The 17,379-nt window shown below is 48.0% G+C and overlaps 1 protein-coding gene across 7 annotated transcripts in view; it reads left to right on the forward strand.

The window, feature by feature from the left end:
* Nucleotides 1-238: 238 nt before the first annotated feature.
* Nucleotides 239-17,379, forward strand: part of BRPF3 (bromodomain and PHD finger containing 3) — a 39,851-nt gene continuing 22,710 nt past the window's right edge. For 3 of the 7 annotated variants that reach the window (XR_012654130.1, XR_012654134.1, XM_075055541.1), the window contains exons 1-4: nucleotides 5,972-6,224; nucleotides 11,745-13,147; nucleotides 14,195-14,351; nucleotides 15,838-15,969. Coding sequence is in view for 2 of the 7 variants with exons in the window: in XM_075055541.1 (XP_074911642.1) it covers nucleotides 11,763-13,147; nucleotides 14,195-14,351; nucleotides 15,838-15,969 (1,674 nt within the window). In the remaining 5 variants the exon portion in view is untranslated. Of the gene's footprint in view, nucleotides 1,181-5,929; nucleotides 6,225-11,744; nucleotides 13,148-14,194; nucleotides 14,352-15,837; nucleotides 15,970-17,379 lie in introns of those variants that run through there. The other 4 variants (XR_012654132.1, XR_012654131.1, XR_012654133.1 and 1 more) reach the window with 4 other exon arrangements.

Here is a 17,379-nt window from a genome sequence, read left to right on the forward strand (position 1 = left end):
TCCACTGGGAACCGGACAAGGTGACGTCATGTTTCTTGGCTGTCTCTCTGTTGCAGCTCATGCCATGTAGTACTCACGATAACCCCCCAACGACTGTAGCTTTTTGATATGACAGTGTTGGTGTTATCCTGCTGTAGCTGTACAGATGCTCCGTGCTGATGAGATGCTGTTTCTCTTGGCTCATACCTCTCTGGGCCATGTACAAGCCCTTTGCCTCACTCCGCCCTTAGGTAGGGACAGTGAGCACAGAACCATTGTGACGTTCCCTCAATTTCCTTGAAATTCAATATTTTTGTTACGTAGCACACTGAAGAGTCGGGCTGGAGGACATGCATGGTGTCCTGCTGACTCTGTCTTGAAAAACCCCAGCTTGATGAGAGCAAGGGACCATCCTTTCTTCTTCCGAAGTGTGGGACAACCTGCGTTTTCCTTGAACGGTGGAAAGGAGAAGTTCCAGCTGCATCGGTCAAACAGCAGTCGAAATATTGCCCTTTTGAACCTGGTGTCTGACTTGGCTGCCATGTCCACTGCGTAATCTTTAACAGAGGTCAGAGAGGAGCTCTCTGTGGCTGCCATAAACATCTCGGAGAGCTGCGGATGTTTAGAGCTGCCTATGCCCTGGTAAAATGAGGCTTGGTGGTTAGCAGTGGAGGGTCATCATCCAGGTGAGTGTGTGCAGACGCATGGGTGAGGCAGGCTGGCCTCCTGACTATACATAGCTGTGGACATAGAGAGGCAGAGAAGAGTCTTAAAAGCTCAATCTTGCTGAGAAAAATTGAGTAAATCTATAGAGACTTTTAGAGTATTCAGCTTTCTTTCAGAGTCATCTGTTAAGGTGAAGAACCCATTCAGACAGAACTCCTAAACCACTTTAAATGGGAATTTAGGGTGTGATTTCTTAATCATCTTGCTCCTCTTCAAAAGTGGATAGGCAGACCTGAAGAGGATTGGAGTTTCCTGGCTCTCTCTAATGATGGCTGAGGAGAAAACATCTTCATGATAAAATAATGTACTGAGCAGTCTACTGGTAGTTGCAAAGGAGCCTCCATAGTTTTAAAGAATAACCTGAGATGCCCTTTGGGAATTGTCTGTCTGTCCAGAGGACAAGCACAGAAGAGGCACTGGGGACTTCCGATGTGAACGACTGTGAGAAGAACAAGTGTGAAAACAACTGATTGGGGTACGTAGATTTTGCTGTTAGTGAGAGAAAATATTAATCCCACTTGTTTCAGGGATAGCATGTAAAGTCTCTTCAGTATCAGTCTTTCTGTTGAATACACTTCCAGAAAATATTTTGTGTTTCAGGGACTGGGTTTCTCAGTAGGTTTTCTCTTTTGAGAGCTTACACTGAATGCTCTGAAATTGCGAGAGCAATCTCAACAGCTGCTGTGTGGGCTCCACGCTCTGGTTTCATTCATTCACCCACCAACCCTGTACAGCAACAGCACACTGTCCAAGAGCCAAACACTATTTCTTCTGCAATTCCCAATATCCTGACAAATGCAGGGAGCTGATGCTCTGCAAGCCGGGGAACCCTGGAGGTGTGCATGTATTTGTTTTTCATGGTATGTACCAGGTAGTAACTCAAAATAGATAGCAGGAAATGTAGCAGGTTGGTAGCGGAAAGACAGTGTCTGTTTGTAAAGACCAACCATTCCAGTGCTCGTATGGCATCTGAGGACATACTTCAATGAAGAGGAATAAGCTATTTGAAGGAAAACAAAAATAAATCATATTCACATTTCATGAAAGGAGTTTGAAAAACACCTGCTTGACAGAGCTGGTGACTCAGGCCAAGGTGTAAAATACTTCAAAATCGGGACAAGAAACAGAGGGTGTGTGTGACCCTGACAGACACTGTTAGTCAAAGAAGAAATTATCTTGCGCTGAGGTGCAGGTGCACCTGTTAGATGACCCACACTGACACATAACTGATGTACATTCCTTTCGTTATGTTTTTTTCCCCTGGCGTAGTTTACATACTTAAAAATACAAAATTGAGTGATAAAAATCACTCGGCCTTTAAGTGAACATCCAAAATTCCATAAATTAGGCCAGCCAGGAATATGTTTGCTGTTTATATAAGGATGTATGATAAAAATTTCTATGGATAGAATTTTTGTGCCTGTCTCATATAACATGCAGATGTTTATCTTGAAATACTATTTACTTATTATGCCTACATTTATTTCTGAGTTTATTATCTAAGCAGTTTTTTCTATTATTTGGAAAGTGAAGCCTTCATTGTAAACAATCTTTCTGTGTAAGTTTTTTTTGACAGCTAATTAGGTCTGTGAAGTTGCATCTTTATGGGACATATTTATGAGGTACTTCCAGATCTAAGTGGGAAAGAAAAAGCAGATGAAGCAATGATTTATAATTTTTTTTTTTTCCTTTCTTAAGAGACACCACAAAATTATCAGGATTTTTTAAGAGACGCAATACTTGCCATGTTTTGGACACCACCCAGAAACCTTTCAGTGCAGAGCTTTGAAAATATCTCGAGCCTCTTAGAAAACCATATGTTTATTTTATCCTATAGACCAAACAAATAATCTTCAGGTTTTAAGCATGTGATAATGGGAAAGAAGAAAAACATAGAAAATTATAAACACATCTGAGAGCTCTAGTGAGATACTGTACAAAGGTTGGTAATACCTTTTCCTATTTCCATGCCTCACTCTTGCCTGAGCAACCAAGGAAAGCGTTCCTAATCCTCTGCAGTTTCCTGTATCATGGGTCAGCGGAGTATTGGCTAGTAACGTGATTATGGCTCTTTTCCTTTTCCCAACTAAGAGAAACAAGACATGAAAGAGAAAGATTGAATGAAGACCAAAATAGCCAGTACTAATTCATTTTCCCCCCAAATGGGTGAACACTCGCTGCATAATTGCAGCTATGTTCAAGGCCATCAGCATTACTACACTGTGAAAATGTCAGAGTTTCCAGGTGAATGTGGTTTATGGGCTGTTTTGCCCGATTTCTTTCTACAAGGCCATTTTCTGAGCACATGGGTTTATACAGCTTTTAATGTGATGTTCAGCCAGTGTTGCTTCACAACTGATTCAGTCAGCACTTTGGCTGATTGATAACTCCTTTTTTGTTGGATTGTGCTCTATTAAATAATACTGAAAGGTTAGTATATATCTTCAACCCTCATTGATTTTCTGTTAAATGAAAGTGAGTTAACTCCTTTTAGCCAACATTGGTTGGAAAAATAAAAATTCTTCCACCATCAACCATAATTTCAGATTTGTCTTCAGAACACTTCACCTGAAAAAAGGTTTTAAAACTATGATTTACATGTTAAGATTAAAAAAAGAACACCACTGAAAAGATAGTGCTGGGTGCTCGTGTCACCTCTCTGAAGTTAGTGAGACTGAGCGAGAGGTTATTTATACTCCACACAAAACTAGGGTCTTAGAAAGTGGAGCTGAGCACTTGCAAATCCAGCTGAAATAAACAGCAGCTGAGGTTAATTGCTTTGAGATATCAGGCTTTTAACCTTTAATGTGCACAGGTCCTTTCTAGCAGGCCACATAACAAACAGCTGAAGCAGAGATACAAACTTTACTTATTTTTGAGGCTTAATGAATCAACAAAAAAGGTCAGTTCTCAATTCCAAATGTAATTTTCTCCCCTTTTAAAGTATGTTTTATATACTTGAATAAAGATGAAGAAAATTATAATACCATTGAAGGTACCCAGCTCTGTTTGGGCTGTCTTGGCTGATGCTTTCATTTGAAGTGACATTGCTGGTTTTGAACTTGCACCCTTTAAAAACTGAGAGTGCGAAGAAATTGAATTAAGTTGTGCCTCTAGGATTTGAGATAAGTTCAGAATGTTTTTTCAAATAACACATTAGTTCCACAGCTCTATTATAAAACTAAATGATGGATAACTTGTTTTGATGTTGTGACACATGGCCCCCACTCTTCAGAGATGTCTGTACATCGTTTTGTGCACGAGTCATCCTACTGAACTTAACAGGGCTATTCACATGCTTGACGTTAAGCATGTATGCTAATCTTTGCAAGACTGGAACCTAATGTGATTATAATAAGCCAATTCCAGTGCGAACCTAAGAGTATGAAGTTTCAAAACTGAGGTCAAAATGAAAGAGTTTGCAAAAGTTTGTCATATTAAAAAAAAAAAAAAAAGGCACCAAAAGTGCTAGGAAAAAAGTGCAAGTAAAACCTGCTGTTAAAATCAAAATCGAGTTCTCATATAAAGAAGGAAAATGAGATAGTGAAGTTGCTCATCAGTTATTGAAATAATTTTATTTACTGTTTAACACTCAACTTGGAAGCAGAAACACCTATAGATTTTTTTATTTTATTTTTTTTTTTTTATCCTTCACCGTTAGGACTGTGCTGTTGCATAGCTGTTCTTCCGGAGGTTAGGTGAGATCCTCTTGTAAATCACTGAGAGTATTGGGACTGTATTTCTAAATCTTTGATAGGTTATTTTTCATGCAGGACAAGAACAGAATATATTATGATTTATTTTTGAGTTCTGATATGTTAACAGCAGATTCTTTAAAAAGTATACACAGAAAGGAGTACTTAAGAGGCTGACATGTAAGACTGTTCAGCATTAAGTAACATGTTTTCCCATGCTTAAGGCTTCAACAAGCTCTGGTCCAACCCGAGTACTTTGCAAAACAGACTTGTCATAGACTGTTTGGCTGCTCTCAGATTCCACGGTTAGCATACGTTAAGAGACAAAAGATCTATAGTTGGACTGTAAATGAGGGGAAATAGCATTCATTTTTTCCTTTGAAAGCAGTTAATTCTATAAATTCAGATGGTAATACTGTGCAATACTCTGCACGATCTGAGTGGGAGGTGGAGTGTACATATGCCCAAGTATGTGGTACACTCTATAAAAAATAAGTGTAGGAGCCGCTGCAGTTCCTATCTCACCACTCATTTCAGTTGCAAACATAACTTCTCCCTTGCTCATTCTTCTTGGTCGCTCTCTCACTGTCCTTCCACCCTGTCACACCTCCGCACGTTAGAAGGCCATCTGGACCTTAAGTATCAGACTAGAAAATAAATACGGGCTCTTATTATTCCCACCGTTTCTTCGATGTTGCTTGTTTGGGCTAACAGTGGCAGAGACAAGGCTACAGCCTCTCTGGGGGTGCAGCTGGGTCGGACTCTGGCACCTGGCGATGCTCCTGCGCATTTTGGGGGACCCCATGCCTCCTGCAAAAAAGCGGCCGCAGGATGAATGCATCCTAATGAGCCTGGGGCACAAATCCAAGCTGCTCACCTCCAGTGGCCTGGGGGCTCCTGGGGGCAAGGCAGCGGCCTAAGAAGGGACTGTACCCCCCCACGGCTGTACCCGAGACCCCAAGCAAATGCCAACCCGCCCGGGGAAGGGGGGGGGGGGGGGCTGCGGACACCTGCTCCCCTCCGCCTCGCCAGGCATGGCGGTGTGGGGGGGCGGGCGGTAGTGATGCCCCCCCACATCCCCCTCCCCAGCCATGAGGCCAGCGCCGAGTGACTCCCCCCCCCCCCCCCCCCCCGCCTCCTTCCCGTCACCCCGCAGCCCCCGGGGGCCTCCCGCTCCGCGCGGCCCGGGGGTGGGAAGGGACCGGGGAGGGGCGGGCGGTCCCTGCCCGCGGCGGGAGGGGAAGGGGGGGGGGGGGGAAGCGCGAAACGCGGCAGCCCCCTCCCCCGCCTGCCCGCTGGCTGCCGCCTTTCCTCGCCGCTCGGCCGGGCTACGCTGCCACCGCCACCGCCGCCTCCATCTTGTGCGTGTGTCCCCTGCTTCCACCGCCCCCCCCCCCCTCACCTTCGCCTCCACACAGCACCGGGAGCGGCGGGGGCGCTGGAGCGAGCGGGGCCCCGGGGAGGGGAGGGGGGGGGCGGGAGGGGGGAGGTGAGGGTGGGGGGGTGTTGGGGGGGGGGGGGGGCGAAGCGGCACCGGGGCCGGAGCGGCAGCGGCGGGAGCAGCGGCGGCAGCGGCATGAGGAGGCGGCGCTGAGGAGGCGGCGGTAGCCGGAGCGGACGGAGCCGACATCTTGTGCCCTCCCCTCCCGCCGCCGGCTGGGTGAGCCCGTCCGCCCCAGGGGGGAGGGGAGGGGGGAGGGAGAAAGAGAGAATTTAAAAAAAAAAAAAGGAAAGCCAAAAAAAAAAAAAAAAAAAGATACCCCCAAAAAGGAGGCGGCGGCAACGGTGGAGACTGCCGCGGCGGCGGCGCGCTGAGGCGGCCAGGTAAAGCGCTGCGCGGGAGGCCGCGACACCCTTCCCTCAGGGGGTCTCTCCTCCCTCACACACCCCCGCGCCGGGGTCGCGGGAAGGTGACCGGGCGGGCGGGAAGGAGCCGGGGGAGGCCGGTTCGCCGCAGCCTGCGGGCTCCCCCCGCGCCCCCGCTCGATCCCCGCGCGGCGGGAGCGGCCCGCGGCCCCTCGCCGAGGAGGGGGCAGCGGCGGCGAGCGCCTGGGGAGGGGGAACGGGCAGCGCCGTGTCAGCCGGGCCCCCCCCTTGCCGCCATCTTGGCCCCCCCTCTTCGCGGCGTCCGCGGGGGCCCCGCCCACCTTCTCCCACGCTATTGGCCCAGGCGGGGCTGAGCGCAGCCCCGTTTAGACCCGCAAAACCTTACGTTGCTATTGGCGGTGGAGCTGGGATGGACGGCGGCGGCAGCCAATAGGCTTCTGGTGCTGCCTGCGCTCTCTCTCGCTCTCCCCCGCCCTGGTCCCTTGCTCCTTAGGGACGTTTTTCGCTCCGCGGGGGGCGGTGGGCCCGCCTGGGCAGGGCCCGGTGCTGAGGGCCGGCGTAGCTCATCGCACGCACCCGCCGCGCCTTCTCCTCCGTCGGGAGCGGCATTATTTTTGTCCGGGTCCCTGCTGTGTCTTGACCCAGATCGCTGACTGCTGGCTGGGGCTCCCTGCAGGGATCCCGTGGCCCTAGCTGCACAGGGGAGCTCCTGAGAGGAGCTTATGGCATGTCGTGGTTCCTTCAGAGTGCTGCTAGGGACAGGCACAACTCGTGGCGTGTCATGGTTTCCTCAGATCGCTGCCGCTAAGGCCAGGCACAACTCGTGGCATGTCGTGGTTTCCTCACGTCGCTGCTGCTAAGGCCAGGCACAACTCGTGGCATGTCGTGGTTTCCTCACGTCGCTGCTGCTAAGGCCAGGCACAACTCGTGGCGTATCATGGTTCCCTGAGAGCACTGCTGCTGAGGCCAGATGCAGCTTATGGCATGTTATGGTTCCCTCAGCTGCTGCTGAGGCCAGACACAGCTTGTGGTGCGTGGCGGTTCTCTCGGAGCACTGCTGAGGCCAGACACAGCTCATGGCATGCACGATCTGTTGCTGAGCCCAGACTTTACCTTAAACTTCATCCGCAGCCTGACATAATGGCTCACACCCTCCCTGCTCCGGAGGGTTTCCCCTCCTGCGGTGTGGCACATGTCCTGGTGTGTGCCACAGCTTGACTTGATTACAGAAATATCAGGGGGTCGATAAAATTCTCTGTGTGTGCCAGGGCAGGTGCTGGGTTGACAGGTCTCCATGACTTCTGCTGAGCACTCACACACTTCATTGTAGGCATCACCGTGGGCATGAGGAGCATAAACCCTCAGCAGACGTGTGGGGTGAATATGGGCCTGTGGAAAGCACGGACGTGACAGGAACATGGAGGGACATCAGGGAGGGTGGCAGGAGCTTCGCCCAGCATTTTAGTTGGCAAAAGAAAGGTGGAAAGGGGGCTGTGACTGTTCCAGGCTGTTTCTTTCATGTGGCATTCATTGCCTTTATGTTACAGACATGTTCCTTGAATAGTTCCGTAGGTGTCTGTTCCCCACTGCGCAGGAAAGGGTTTAAATCCCAGCAAACAGCAACAAGTGGCTGCCCGGAGCTGCGTGGCTGCCAGCATGGGACAGCAATGAGGAGGAACGTCTCCAGACCTCATGTTTGACGTGGTGGCCCGGAGAGAGGCAGTTTCCGGTAATGCCGGAACCCAAACTTTTTAGGGCTGTATGAGCTGTAGCCAATGCTGATAATCACGGTGTGCCAAAATGGAACGAGAGCCATGTTGTTCCCATTTGCTGCTGCCTGCTGAGGTCTAGGTGGCCTTCTCCTTGCTCCAAATCACTGAAGATCTTGATCGTTGAGGGACCTAGCTCTTCACTGGGATCCCCAAGCCATGCTGGAAAGGGCCAGGAAACTCCCCCAACAGCACTGCCTTGAGCTCCAGCCTTGTGTCCTCTGCAGGTTAGCAAGGAAACCTGGTGCTGTAAAGAAAATCCTTGGTTGTTCAGCGTGGGAAGGCTGGAAAGGACTGCAGTGGAAAGGAGGGGTGGGAAGGAGAGTGAGGTCTTCTGCAGTGTAAGAGGATGCCTCTGACCCTTGGAAATGGCCAGTGCAATGTTGCATGGATGTAAATCATGGCAACTTTTAGCCCGCCCTTTAGGGGATTCACTTGTGCTGGATTTTCCGGGCTGCGTGTATAATAGGAGCCTGTATTATGATGTTGTTCGATACGTGGATCTCTAGCTTTTTTCGGTGGAGCTTTTGACTCCTTTGTAGTAAATTTAAGTCTCCTGATGACGGGCCTGTTTTTTTAGTCACCTTTTGCAGCCCCCCAGGCATCTCTGGCCCACGGGTGTGAAAGCTGCTGCTCAGGAGAATTGAACTGCTCCTGAGTGAACTCCTGGGGTAGAATTAAGTTCATCCTCAGTGGCTTTGTGGGTTGTAGCTATGTTGTTTGCTCAGTTGTGCTCTCTAGGAACCTCACCCCCTGCTCCTGGCGCAATATCCAGCGGAAATGGATGATGGGAGGTTTTTGGAAAGCCTTGAGCACACTGTGGCGACGACTGTTTGAACTTTCTGCTTTCACATCAGCAACCTTTGTCCATGGTGGGACAGAATCAGCATGGGCTGAAATAGCATTTAAGCCCACTGAAGTCAAGTCTGTTTAGCATTTCAGCATGCATGGGTGCTATTTGCGGAGGGATTCTTTTTTATCCATGGCTGGGAGGTGTTTTCAGGTGTGTCAAGAAGATCAGAACATTGCTAGATTACTGTTTAGAAATTTCTGTTGTTGCAGACAAGGTCACAGTGTTCAGCTCAGTGTGTCTGAGTTCATTTCATTGCTGCTTTCAAGATATTTTGGAGGTGGGTAGCTGTGTCTCTCCTAATATCCAGGTGCATGTCTTATCCCAGGCACTCAGCTCTCACTGGCAGCAATTTCCATGCTGTTTTAGATGCTTCTGCATAGTGCTAAGTAATTGTGCGTTTTACAAATGGGTTGTTTTATGACAGTCGGTTGCTGTAGTGGAAAGCCCACTTTGGGTAATTGCTCTAGACAATATACTGATTGTTTCACTAAAGCAACAGGAACTCCGTACCCTTGTTTTTCCTGTCAACAGGTAAAATAACCCTTCTTTCAGGTGCTTGTTTTGCTGAAATTTGCTTGTCCCTCTGCACTCCCAGCAACTGGCTAATGCCAGCTCATGCTAATTACTTTATCCTCCAATATCTTTTTTGCTCATATATCTTTTTTCCTCCAGTATCTTTTTTGCTCGTACCTGCCTGGATTGTAAGACAGTTGTTTGTCAGCAGGATTTTCTAGTTTTTCCATTTGATGATCAAGTTGCCGTTATACCCTTACTTTAAAATTCTTTTTTTCCTACTGATTGAAACCATTGGAGCTCAGCTGGGACAAGTGCAGTTGGGTGTCTGCAGTCTGCTGATCAAGTGGCTGATTAGAGTTTTAAGAAGAAAGGTCCTGAAATTTGTGGTACCTGTCTTTGCAGGTGGAAATTGTCATCTTACATTTTGCAACTGAAATTAAATTGTGCCTACAGGCTCCATCGCTGTGGGTGTGTGTAGTGAAACTGGCACCTGCAGCTGATTTCTGTGGATGCAAAGGAGAGTTTGGAAACTTTTCCCAAAGCCTGTTTGTTTCTTAGGACACATGTTGTATCATCGCTTAATCTTGTGGTTCACCAAGCCAGTACTTTCAAGAGAAATGTGTTGCTCCTGGAATTTGTTGCACCTTTCTGGAGTAAGCTCAGGGCTTCTTGTAGGTCCTGGTCCTGTGAGGTGCTGCTTGCTCTGCCCCACATGATTGAGGGTTTGTGGAGCTATGTCCTTCACAGAGCAGAAATAATGCAATGGCTAAGTAGGAATTACGAGTTTGCAGTGTCTTTTCTTGTCTGCGGGTCCCACAGAAAGGGGCTGAAAGTGTGGATTGCTGTAAGGGTGAGGTGCTGATTCAGGCTTCTGCATAGCAACAGATAAGCTCTGGGCTGACTTATCTTCTCAGGGAGATTTTACATTTGCTTTTCTTTGTCTTCTCTCCCTCTTCCCTCAGCTTGTTTCTGCCCCAGCCCATTTCTTCCCATAACTCATATTCCCATCCCTGACACTGCCCTCCTCACTTGCATTACTCATTTGGCTTCCTTTCCGCTTTCCCTCTTCGCTGCCTCCCTCCTTCACCCTCAGATCACTGGGCTCCTGCCTCCACGTCTCCATCCTCCCCCAGCTCATCTTGCTGGCTCCAGGCTTCTGCTCCGCTCCCCCTTGACGGGCACCTCCTTAATGTTAGGAGCCGACTCTCAAATGATTATCTGGGTTGCTGATTAGCAGTTTGTGAGGACAGAGCTGGCTTGGGCTTTTTGTTAAGGCTCTGAGCAAATACCACAGCATTGCACAGTTCCTGGTGCGTTCTGGAAGCTGTCTTGCTGCTTTCCTGCTTGTACCCCCGTGCACCAGCAGAACCAGCTCAGGTGCCTGAACACGGATTGTGGTTTCAGGGGGGCTGACGCTGAGCTGAAACTAGTAAGTCCATCTGGATCCATGCTGCTTGTTCCCATGCTCATTCCCCTTTGCTTCCTCATGGATCCCACCAAAGAGCAGAAGGGATGCACATCTAGCACCCACTACTTTTCTCCATTCATCATCTGGTTCTGTTTGGGCTTTTGCGACCCATTTTGCATGTTGGGAAGGACATGGTCCGCTCAGTGCACACTGTCTGGAGAGGGGTGTAAGGAACAGCTACATCTGCAAGGGAAGGGAAAGCAAAGCTGGAGGATGGTTTTTCATTACAGGATTTTTGCATCCACAGTGTGGGAAAGGAAGAAGAAGTGGTGGTGGCAGCCCTGAAGTGGGAAACTTGGAGGAGCTCCCTCCTGGACTGAGGGAGCACTGTTAGTTTTCTCATATGGAGCTCAGTGACAAAAAAAATTGGGAACTGCTTTCATAGGACAGGAACAGTACTTTCCTTTCCACCTGGAAAACATCCAGCACACTTTGTGTGTTACTGGGGATATAAAAAAAAAAGCCACAGGCAGAAGAACAGAGAACTCCTCCTTGGCTTGTGTGAACTTAGTATTTGAATGGTGCAAGCAGATGTGATAAGTGCTATTTGAATTTCGGGGGATCTGAATGATTTGCTGAGCTGGATGCACAGCAGAGTGTTTGGATGCTATGCTGTAAAATTAATTTGAGCTCTTCTCATCTGGTGTTATGGGGGGTATATACATCTCCTGACATGCAAATAGAGAAGGTTGGAGGGTGCTGTGCATTGCTCTGATACGCATTGTAAGAAGTGGTTGATATATCCATTACCTGCTTGTATCTAAGAAGGTGTAAAGACTCAGCAAGCCTGAAATTGCTGGAGTCTCCAGTAGAAATATTGCTCTGTTGCAATGCTGAGTGAGTTTTTGAACCTGTGTTGCTCCTTGCTTGTCTCCTTGGCTTACACTGTCCTCTATCCTGTTTTGTTGAAGGGTCTCTGGACTGCAGCAATGAGGAAGCCTCGGAGGAGGTCCCGGCAGAACTTGGAGGGGAGACGTTCTCCCTCACCCTACAGCCTCAAGTGCTCACCGACTCGGGAGACACTGACATACGCTCAGGCCCAGCGGATCGTGGAGGTAGATATTGATGGGCGGCTTCATCGCATCAGCATCTACGATCCCCTAAAAATCATCACAGAGGACGAGCTGACTGCCCAGGACATCACCGAGTGCAACAGCAACAAGGAAAACAGCGAGCAGCCCCTTTTCCCTTCCAAATCTAAGAAAACACCTTCCAAAGGCAAGAAGAAAGAGTCCTGCTCCAAATATGCACCAGGGACATCTTTACACTTACCCCAGCCCAACTTCCGCGTGGTGGACTCCTTCAGCCAGCCAGATGCCCCTCCTCTCCCTGCCGCCTACTACCGGTACATTGAAAAGCCCCCTGAGGACCTCGATGTGGAGGTGGAGTATGACATGGATGAGGAGGATCTGGCATGGCTGGAAATGGTCAATGAGAAGAGAAGGGATGATGGTTATGGGACAGTTTCTGCTGACACTTTTGAGCTGCTGGTGGATCGGTTGGAAAAGGAGTCGTACCTCGAGAGCCGAAACAACGGGGGTCAGCAGTCCCTCATCGATGAGGATGCCTTCTGCTGTGTCTGCATGGATGATGAGTGTCACAACAGCAATGTCATCCTGTTCTGTGATATCTGCAATCTGGCTGTGCACCAGGAGTGTTATGGCGTGCCCTATATCCCTGAGGGGCAGTGGCTTTGCCGCTGCTGCTTGCAGTCCCCTTCTCGCCCTGTGGATTGTGTCCTTTGCCCGAACAAAGGTGGAGCCTTCAAGCAGACCAGCGATGGCCGCTGGGCTCATGTAGTTTGTGCCATCTGGATCCCAGAGGTCTGCTTTGCAAACACTGTGTTCCTGGAGCCCATTGAAGGGATAAATAACATCCCCCCGGCTCGGTGGAAGCTCACATGCTATATCTGCAAGCAGAAGGGCATGGGAGCTGCTATCCAATGCCACAAGGTGAACTGTTACACTGCCTTCCACGTCACCTGTGCCCAGCGGGCTGGTCTCTTCATGAAGATCGAACCCATGAGGGAGACCAGCATCAACGGCACAACATTCACCGTGCGCAAGACTGCCTATTGTGAGAGTCATTCCCCACCTGGGACAGTGAAAAAAGGGTCTCCAGCTGCTAGCCTTGAGAGGCAGGAAGACACTGTGAAGGACGAGGGAGAGGAGGAAGCCAATTCTGGCCCTCCCAAAGGGTCTCTGAAAAAGAACCAAGTGAAATTGAAGCAGAAGATCAAAAAGGAGCCTGGTGATGTGACCGATGGGCATTTGTCTGTGCCCATGGTGACAGTCACACAAATCCCCTCTTACAGGTGAGTGTTGCAGATTTAGGGAAGGAGCTGGATAGCTGGAGCTGGACAGGGTCTGTTTTGAGGACTCAGTCCCTCTCGTTGTTGGCCTTGGAAACACTGAATCTTCTTCAGTCAAGACCTAGCAATAACTGTGTTCAGAGTGCTCTGCAGAATCATTCCTGACCAGTGTTCTTCCATGTGAGTGTTGCAGCACACTGAAGTTTCCCTGCTTTGCTGAGCAGCCATCCCAAACTTGCATAATGGAGAATCTGTGGGGGTCTCTAATGGCAAACACTCGTCTAGCATCTGAATTCACATAGATGGCTGTGAAGGTGTTTTTAAAATACTTCAGGCATTACAGGTTGGCAGGCAGATAGGGGTCATCCCACCATTAACATTTTTTTTAATCTCCTCATTTCATAGTTTCTTAATTCCTTCTTTTATTACAGAGCATGTCAAACCTGTCAGTGTTGCAAGCACCTTTGAATTTGGCTGTGTATTTTTTTCTGGCAGCTCTCTCTCATGCAGAACTAGGTAGTGCTGAGTTTTCGTTTGGTGCCTGAGGAAGTGTGGTGATGTGTCACTGGTATTTTAACAGATAAGCTTTGGAAAACTGCTGATAAGGCACCATGTATAGTCTAACAAATGGTTTGAAAAGATTAAAATAGGTGATACATTATTCTTGGACTCCCATCAGGTTAGTTTCCGAGACTCCAGCTTAATAACATCACACTTAAATGGCCCCCTGGAAAGTTCTTGACACTGAAAGTAGTTTTGAAATTAAGGCTTGGAGCCGAATTGATGATTGCATAGGTTGACCGTGCTGTGGCAAGTCCTTGGTGAGAACCTCCATCTGAGCTGGTACTAATACAGGGATATGTTGTGAAAAGTAGGCACATATGTCTTCATGGTGGAGAGATCCCAGATGTACCAGTTGCATGCGTAGTTCAGAGTGTGCATTGACAGAACACTGCAAAACTTTGTTGGGAAACCTGATGGTATCACCAGGGTCTGCAGAGTCACGATTTCTTTGCAGTTGGCTCCATGACACCTCTTTGCTTCCTTCAGGCTGAACAAAATCTGCAGTGGCCTCTCCTTCCAGAGAAAGAACCAGTTCATGCAGAGGCTCCACAACTACTGGCTGCTGAAGCGGCAAGCAAGGAACGGGGTGCCCCTAATCCGGCGGCTGCACTCGCACCTCCAGTCCCAGAGGAACGCGGAGCAGGTACTGGCCCCCAGCTGAACCTGCATGGGAGGATGGAGAGCTTGCATTCTGGGGGGAGATGCACTTGATGTGCGGCTGGGAAGGGGAATGAGGGTGGAAAGATCATAGGTTGACATGAGTTAAGTCTCTTCTGGTCTCCTCTTGGTATGCTCACACCTGAAGAGCTGAGTTAGTGTTTCAGTGGGATATCCTTCGTGCCACTAGTATTGGTGTTGATGAGCCAGCAGGTAAGAGTTTTTCCCCTGAGTCAGGAGACCCAGGATTGTGCAAGGGTGTGATGGGCCCTTGGTGGACTGATCTCTTAGCTGAATTCTAAAACCACGTTCCTCATGAGTGAGTAAAGATACCCTCCTCAGGAAAATGGGTGTTAGCTCCAGAGTCCTGGCCAAATTCCAGTTTGGGTCATTCTTCCTGCAGCTTCAATTTCCGACCCTCCCATGCACATTCATATGGAAGTTTAGACATAATCATCAGCACTGCACTCCTTTGCTTCCTCCTCTGAGCTGGCATCCAGAGTTGCTCGATCTTGATGGTATTAAACAGCAGTGCCTTTGTCATGAGAAGTAGTTGGTGAAGTAATGAAGGCAGTTGGACTCTACCCTCTAACGTAGCCTGTCACTAGGTATTGTGCACGTTGTGCATGTGTATTTTTACTGTAGTTGGAGGAATTTATAGGCTTTCGGTTTACATGAAGACTGCTCTGGATGATTAATTAAAAAAATATTTCCCACTCATCAGTCTGGAGCTTGGGGAAGTGCAGCATTTCCTTGGTGTATTAAGTTGGCAATTTACTGCAAGTAAGTTCTTAAGAACAAATGTCCTATAAATATAAACCATTAGGATCTTGTGAAGCAATTGTCCTCTCTTGGCAATCACGCAAAAGAGTATGCACTTCAGCTATATCCTCAAAACCATTTAAAAAGCTACAGATTTAGGAGGGGAAGGATGATTGATTGCATTGCGAAGCCACTGAACTGTGTCTTGGAAGGTGTGAGCTCATCTCCCAGCGTTGGCTGTTCCTTTGTGTTTTGGTGAATCTCTTTCCATGGCTCTACTTCGTAGTGGTTACAAAGAGGATAATAATAGCTCTCTTCTCCCATGCTTTTGCTCGCCTTGCCTTTGTACTGTAAACGCTTTGGGCTGCCTCTTCGATGCACAGCGGCCAACAGAAAAATTTCCAGTCTCTGTAATGAACTTGGATATAAAAGCAGGGAGGGTGTAAATGAGCATGCAATGAAGCATGTTCCCAGAGTGTAGCTGCAGTATGATTTAGGCCTAACTTCACAGATAACATAAAATCCAGAAAGGCTGGTGTTGTGTTTGTTAGACAGCTAAATGCTGTAGGAAGGAGTGGACATAGTCTGAACAAGAGACAAGTAGACAGGAGGAAGACTATGAGGGCAATTCACAGGGGATGCCTAGAAAGAGGAGGAAATGCAGGAAGCAAGTCGTGTTTTTCATCTCACACCACTGCTATGTCTTACAGAAGGAGCAGGATGAGAAGACCAGTGCAGTGAAGGAAGAGCTGAAGTACTGGCAAAAACTGCGTCATGACTTGGAGAGGGCACGGCTGCTCATCGAGCTGATCCGTAAGAGGGAAAAACTCAAACGGGAGCAGGTAGGTAGTTTTGGCTGTCAAGTTGCTGCACTTAGCTTCGGTCCCATGCAAACACTGTGCTGCAGGAGGCAGAGGAGGAACATGACAGTTTTTCTTTAGCCTTTTCCTCTTTTCATAGTGTATGACTGTTGGATGTGCAGAGCACATCTCTCCCTGTGTCAGCCACAGGCTCGCACTGCTCAGCCTCTTCCCTCAAAACCAGGGCTGGGCTGCAGAGTGCTGGAAAAATGTATTTGCATAACTAACTGTGGATTTGATTCCTGACCTACAGCACCCCTTCTGTTTCTGGGCATGGACCAAGTGTTTTGCCAAGTAGAAGTTAGATCTCCTTTAATGATTATTTCAGGAGTTTGGTAACACCTGCTCCAGAGAGAGTTCTAAATCACAATTCTGCTCTTCATTTCTGAAGCTAAAAATTCCTGTGCTTTGCCCTCTAAGTACATTTTTTAGAAGAAAAAGTTTTAAGATGGAGACCATTTACTGAATTTTCCAATTTCCTCTTTGGTCTGTGTGCAGTTTTCCAAAGTTGCACCAGTTAAGGTTGCTTCCCATGCTCACCAGCTTTGCCTGTTGAGGGTCTTTGCTAGCCATACCTGGTTGGTTGCTGCAGCGACAATTGTGGTGTCTGGCATGAGTATCTTCAAGGACAACTTCATGAAAGACTCGCCCTGCGCATGGTGAGCCTGTGCATGTGGCCTCAGGCATTGCCTGGGTGCTCTCAGGCTGTCTGCAGGGAGCCAGGCAGAGGGAAAGCGGCATCCTCTGTGATCACAGCTCATCTGCAAACTAATTTTTTGTGGCCAGAAACTGCCCACAGCTTTTCTGGAGTTCTTTTGATGCCAGCACTGGTTCATTTGCTGCATTGTCCTTGATTTACAGCAGTGGCTCAGTCCTCCTTGCTGTGTGGACGTATTTTAGGTAGGAGGATCAAAAAAAAAAAATCACTCTTGGGCTTTGCTTTTGGTATCTTGATATATCCCTATCACAGTTGGCTAAATCCATAAAAGCTTGTTGAAACTATGGTGTGCTTTATAAAAGGATAAGATATCACAGAAAAGTGTATCTAGTTTGAGCTCTATTCCAGCCCAGCTTTTAGGTGAGTGGAGAAGGATGCTCCAGAGTCCTGAGTCTTTGTGCGGCTTCTTTCCTGTTTTGGGGAAAGAGTGTGATCTTTACGTCTGTCTTCATTCATTCTCTTAGTGATACTGTCTTGTTGCTTAGCACATCAAATACAGTTTGCTTTCTGTAAACAGAATTGCTTTCCTTTGCTACTGAAGTGGTTGATTTAATGACATAATGAGGGATTATAAGATCAAAGAAATTAAAATGTTAAAGGAGAAATAAATACTTCTATCCTGTTCCAGTCTCCTTTGAATAGTTTCAGTGTAAGAGATCAAACCAGTGCTACAA

This window comes from Buteo buteo, chromosome 23, assembly GCF_964188355.1.
Source record: "Buteo buteo chromosome 23, bButBut1.hap1.1, whole genome shotgun sequence".
In the NCBI taxonomy this organism is placed as follows: domain Eukaryota; kingdom Metazoa; phylum Chordata; class Aves; order Accipitriformes; family Accipitridae; genus Buteo; species Buteo buteo.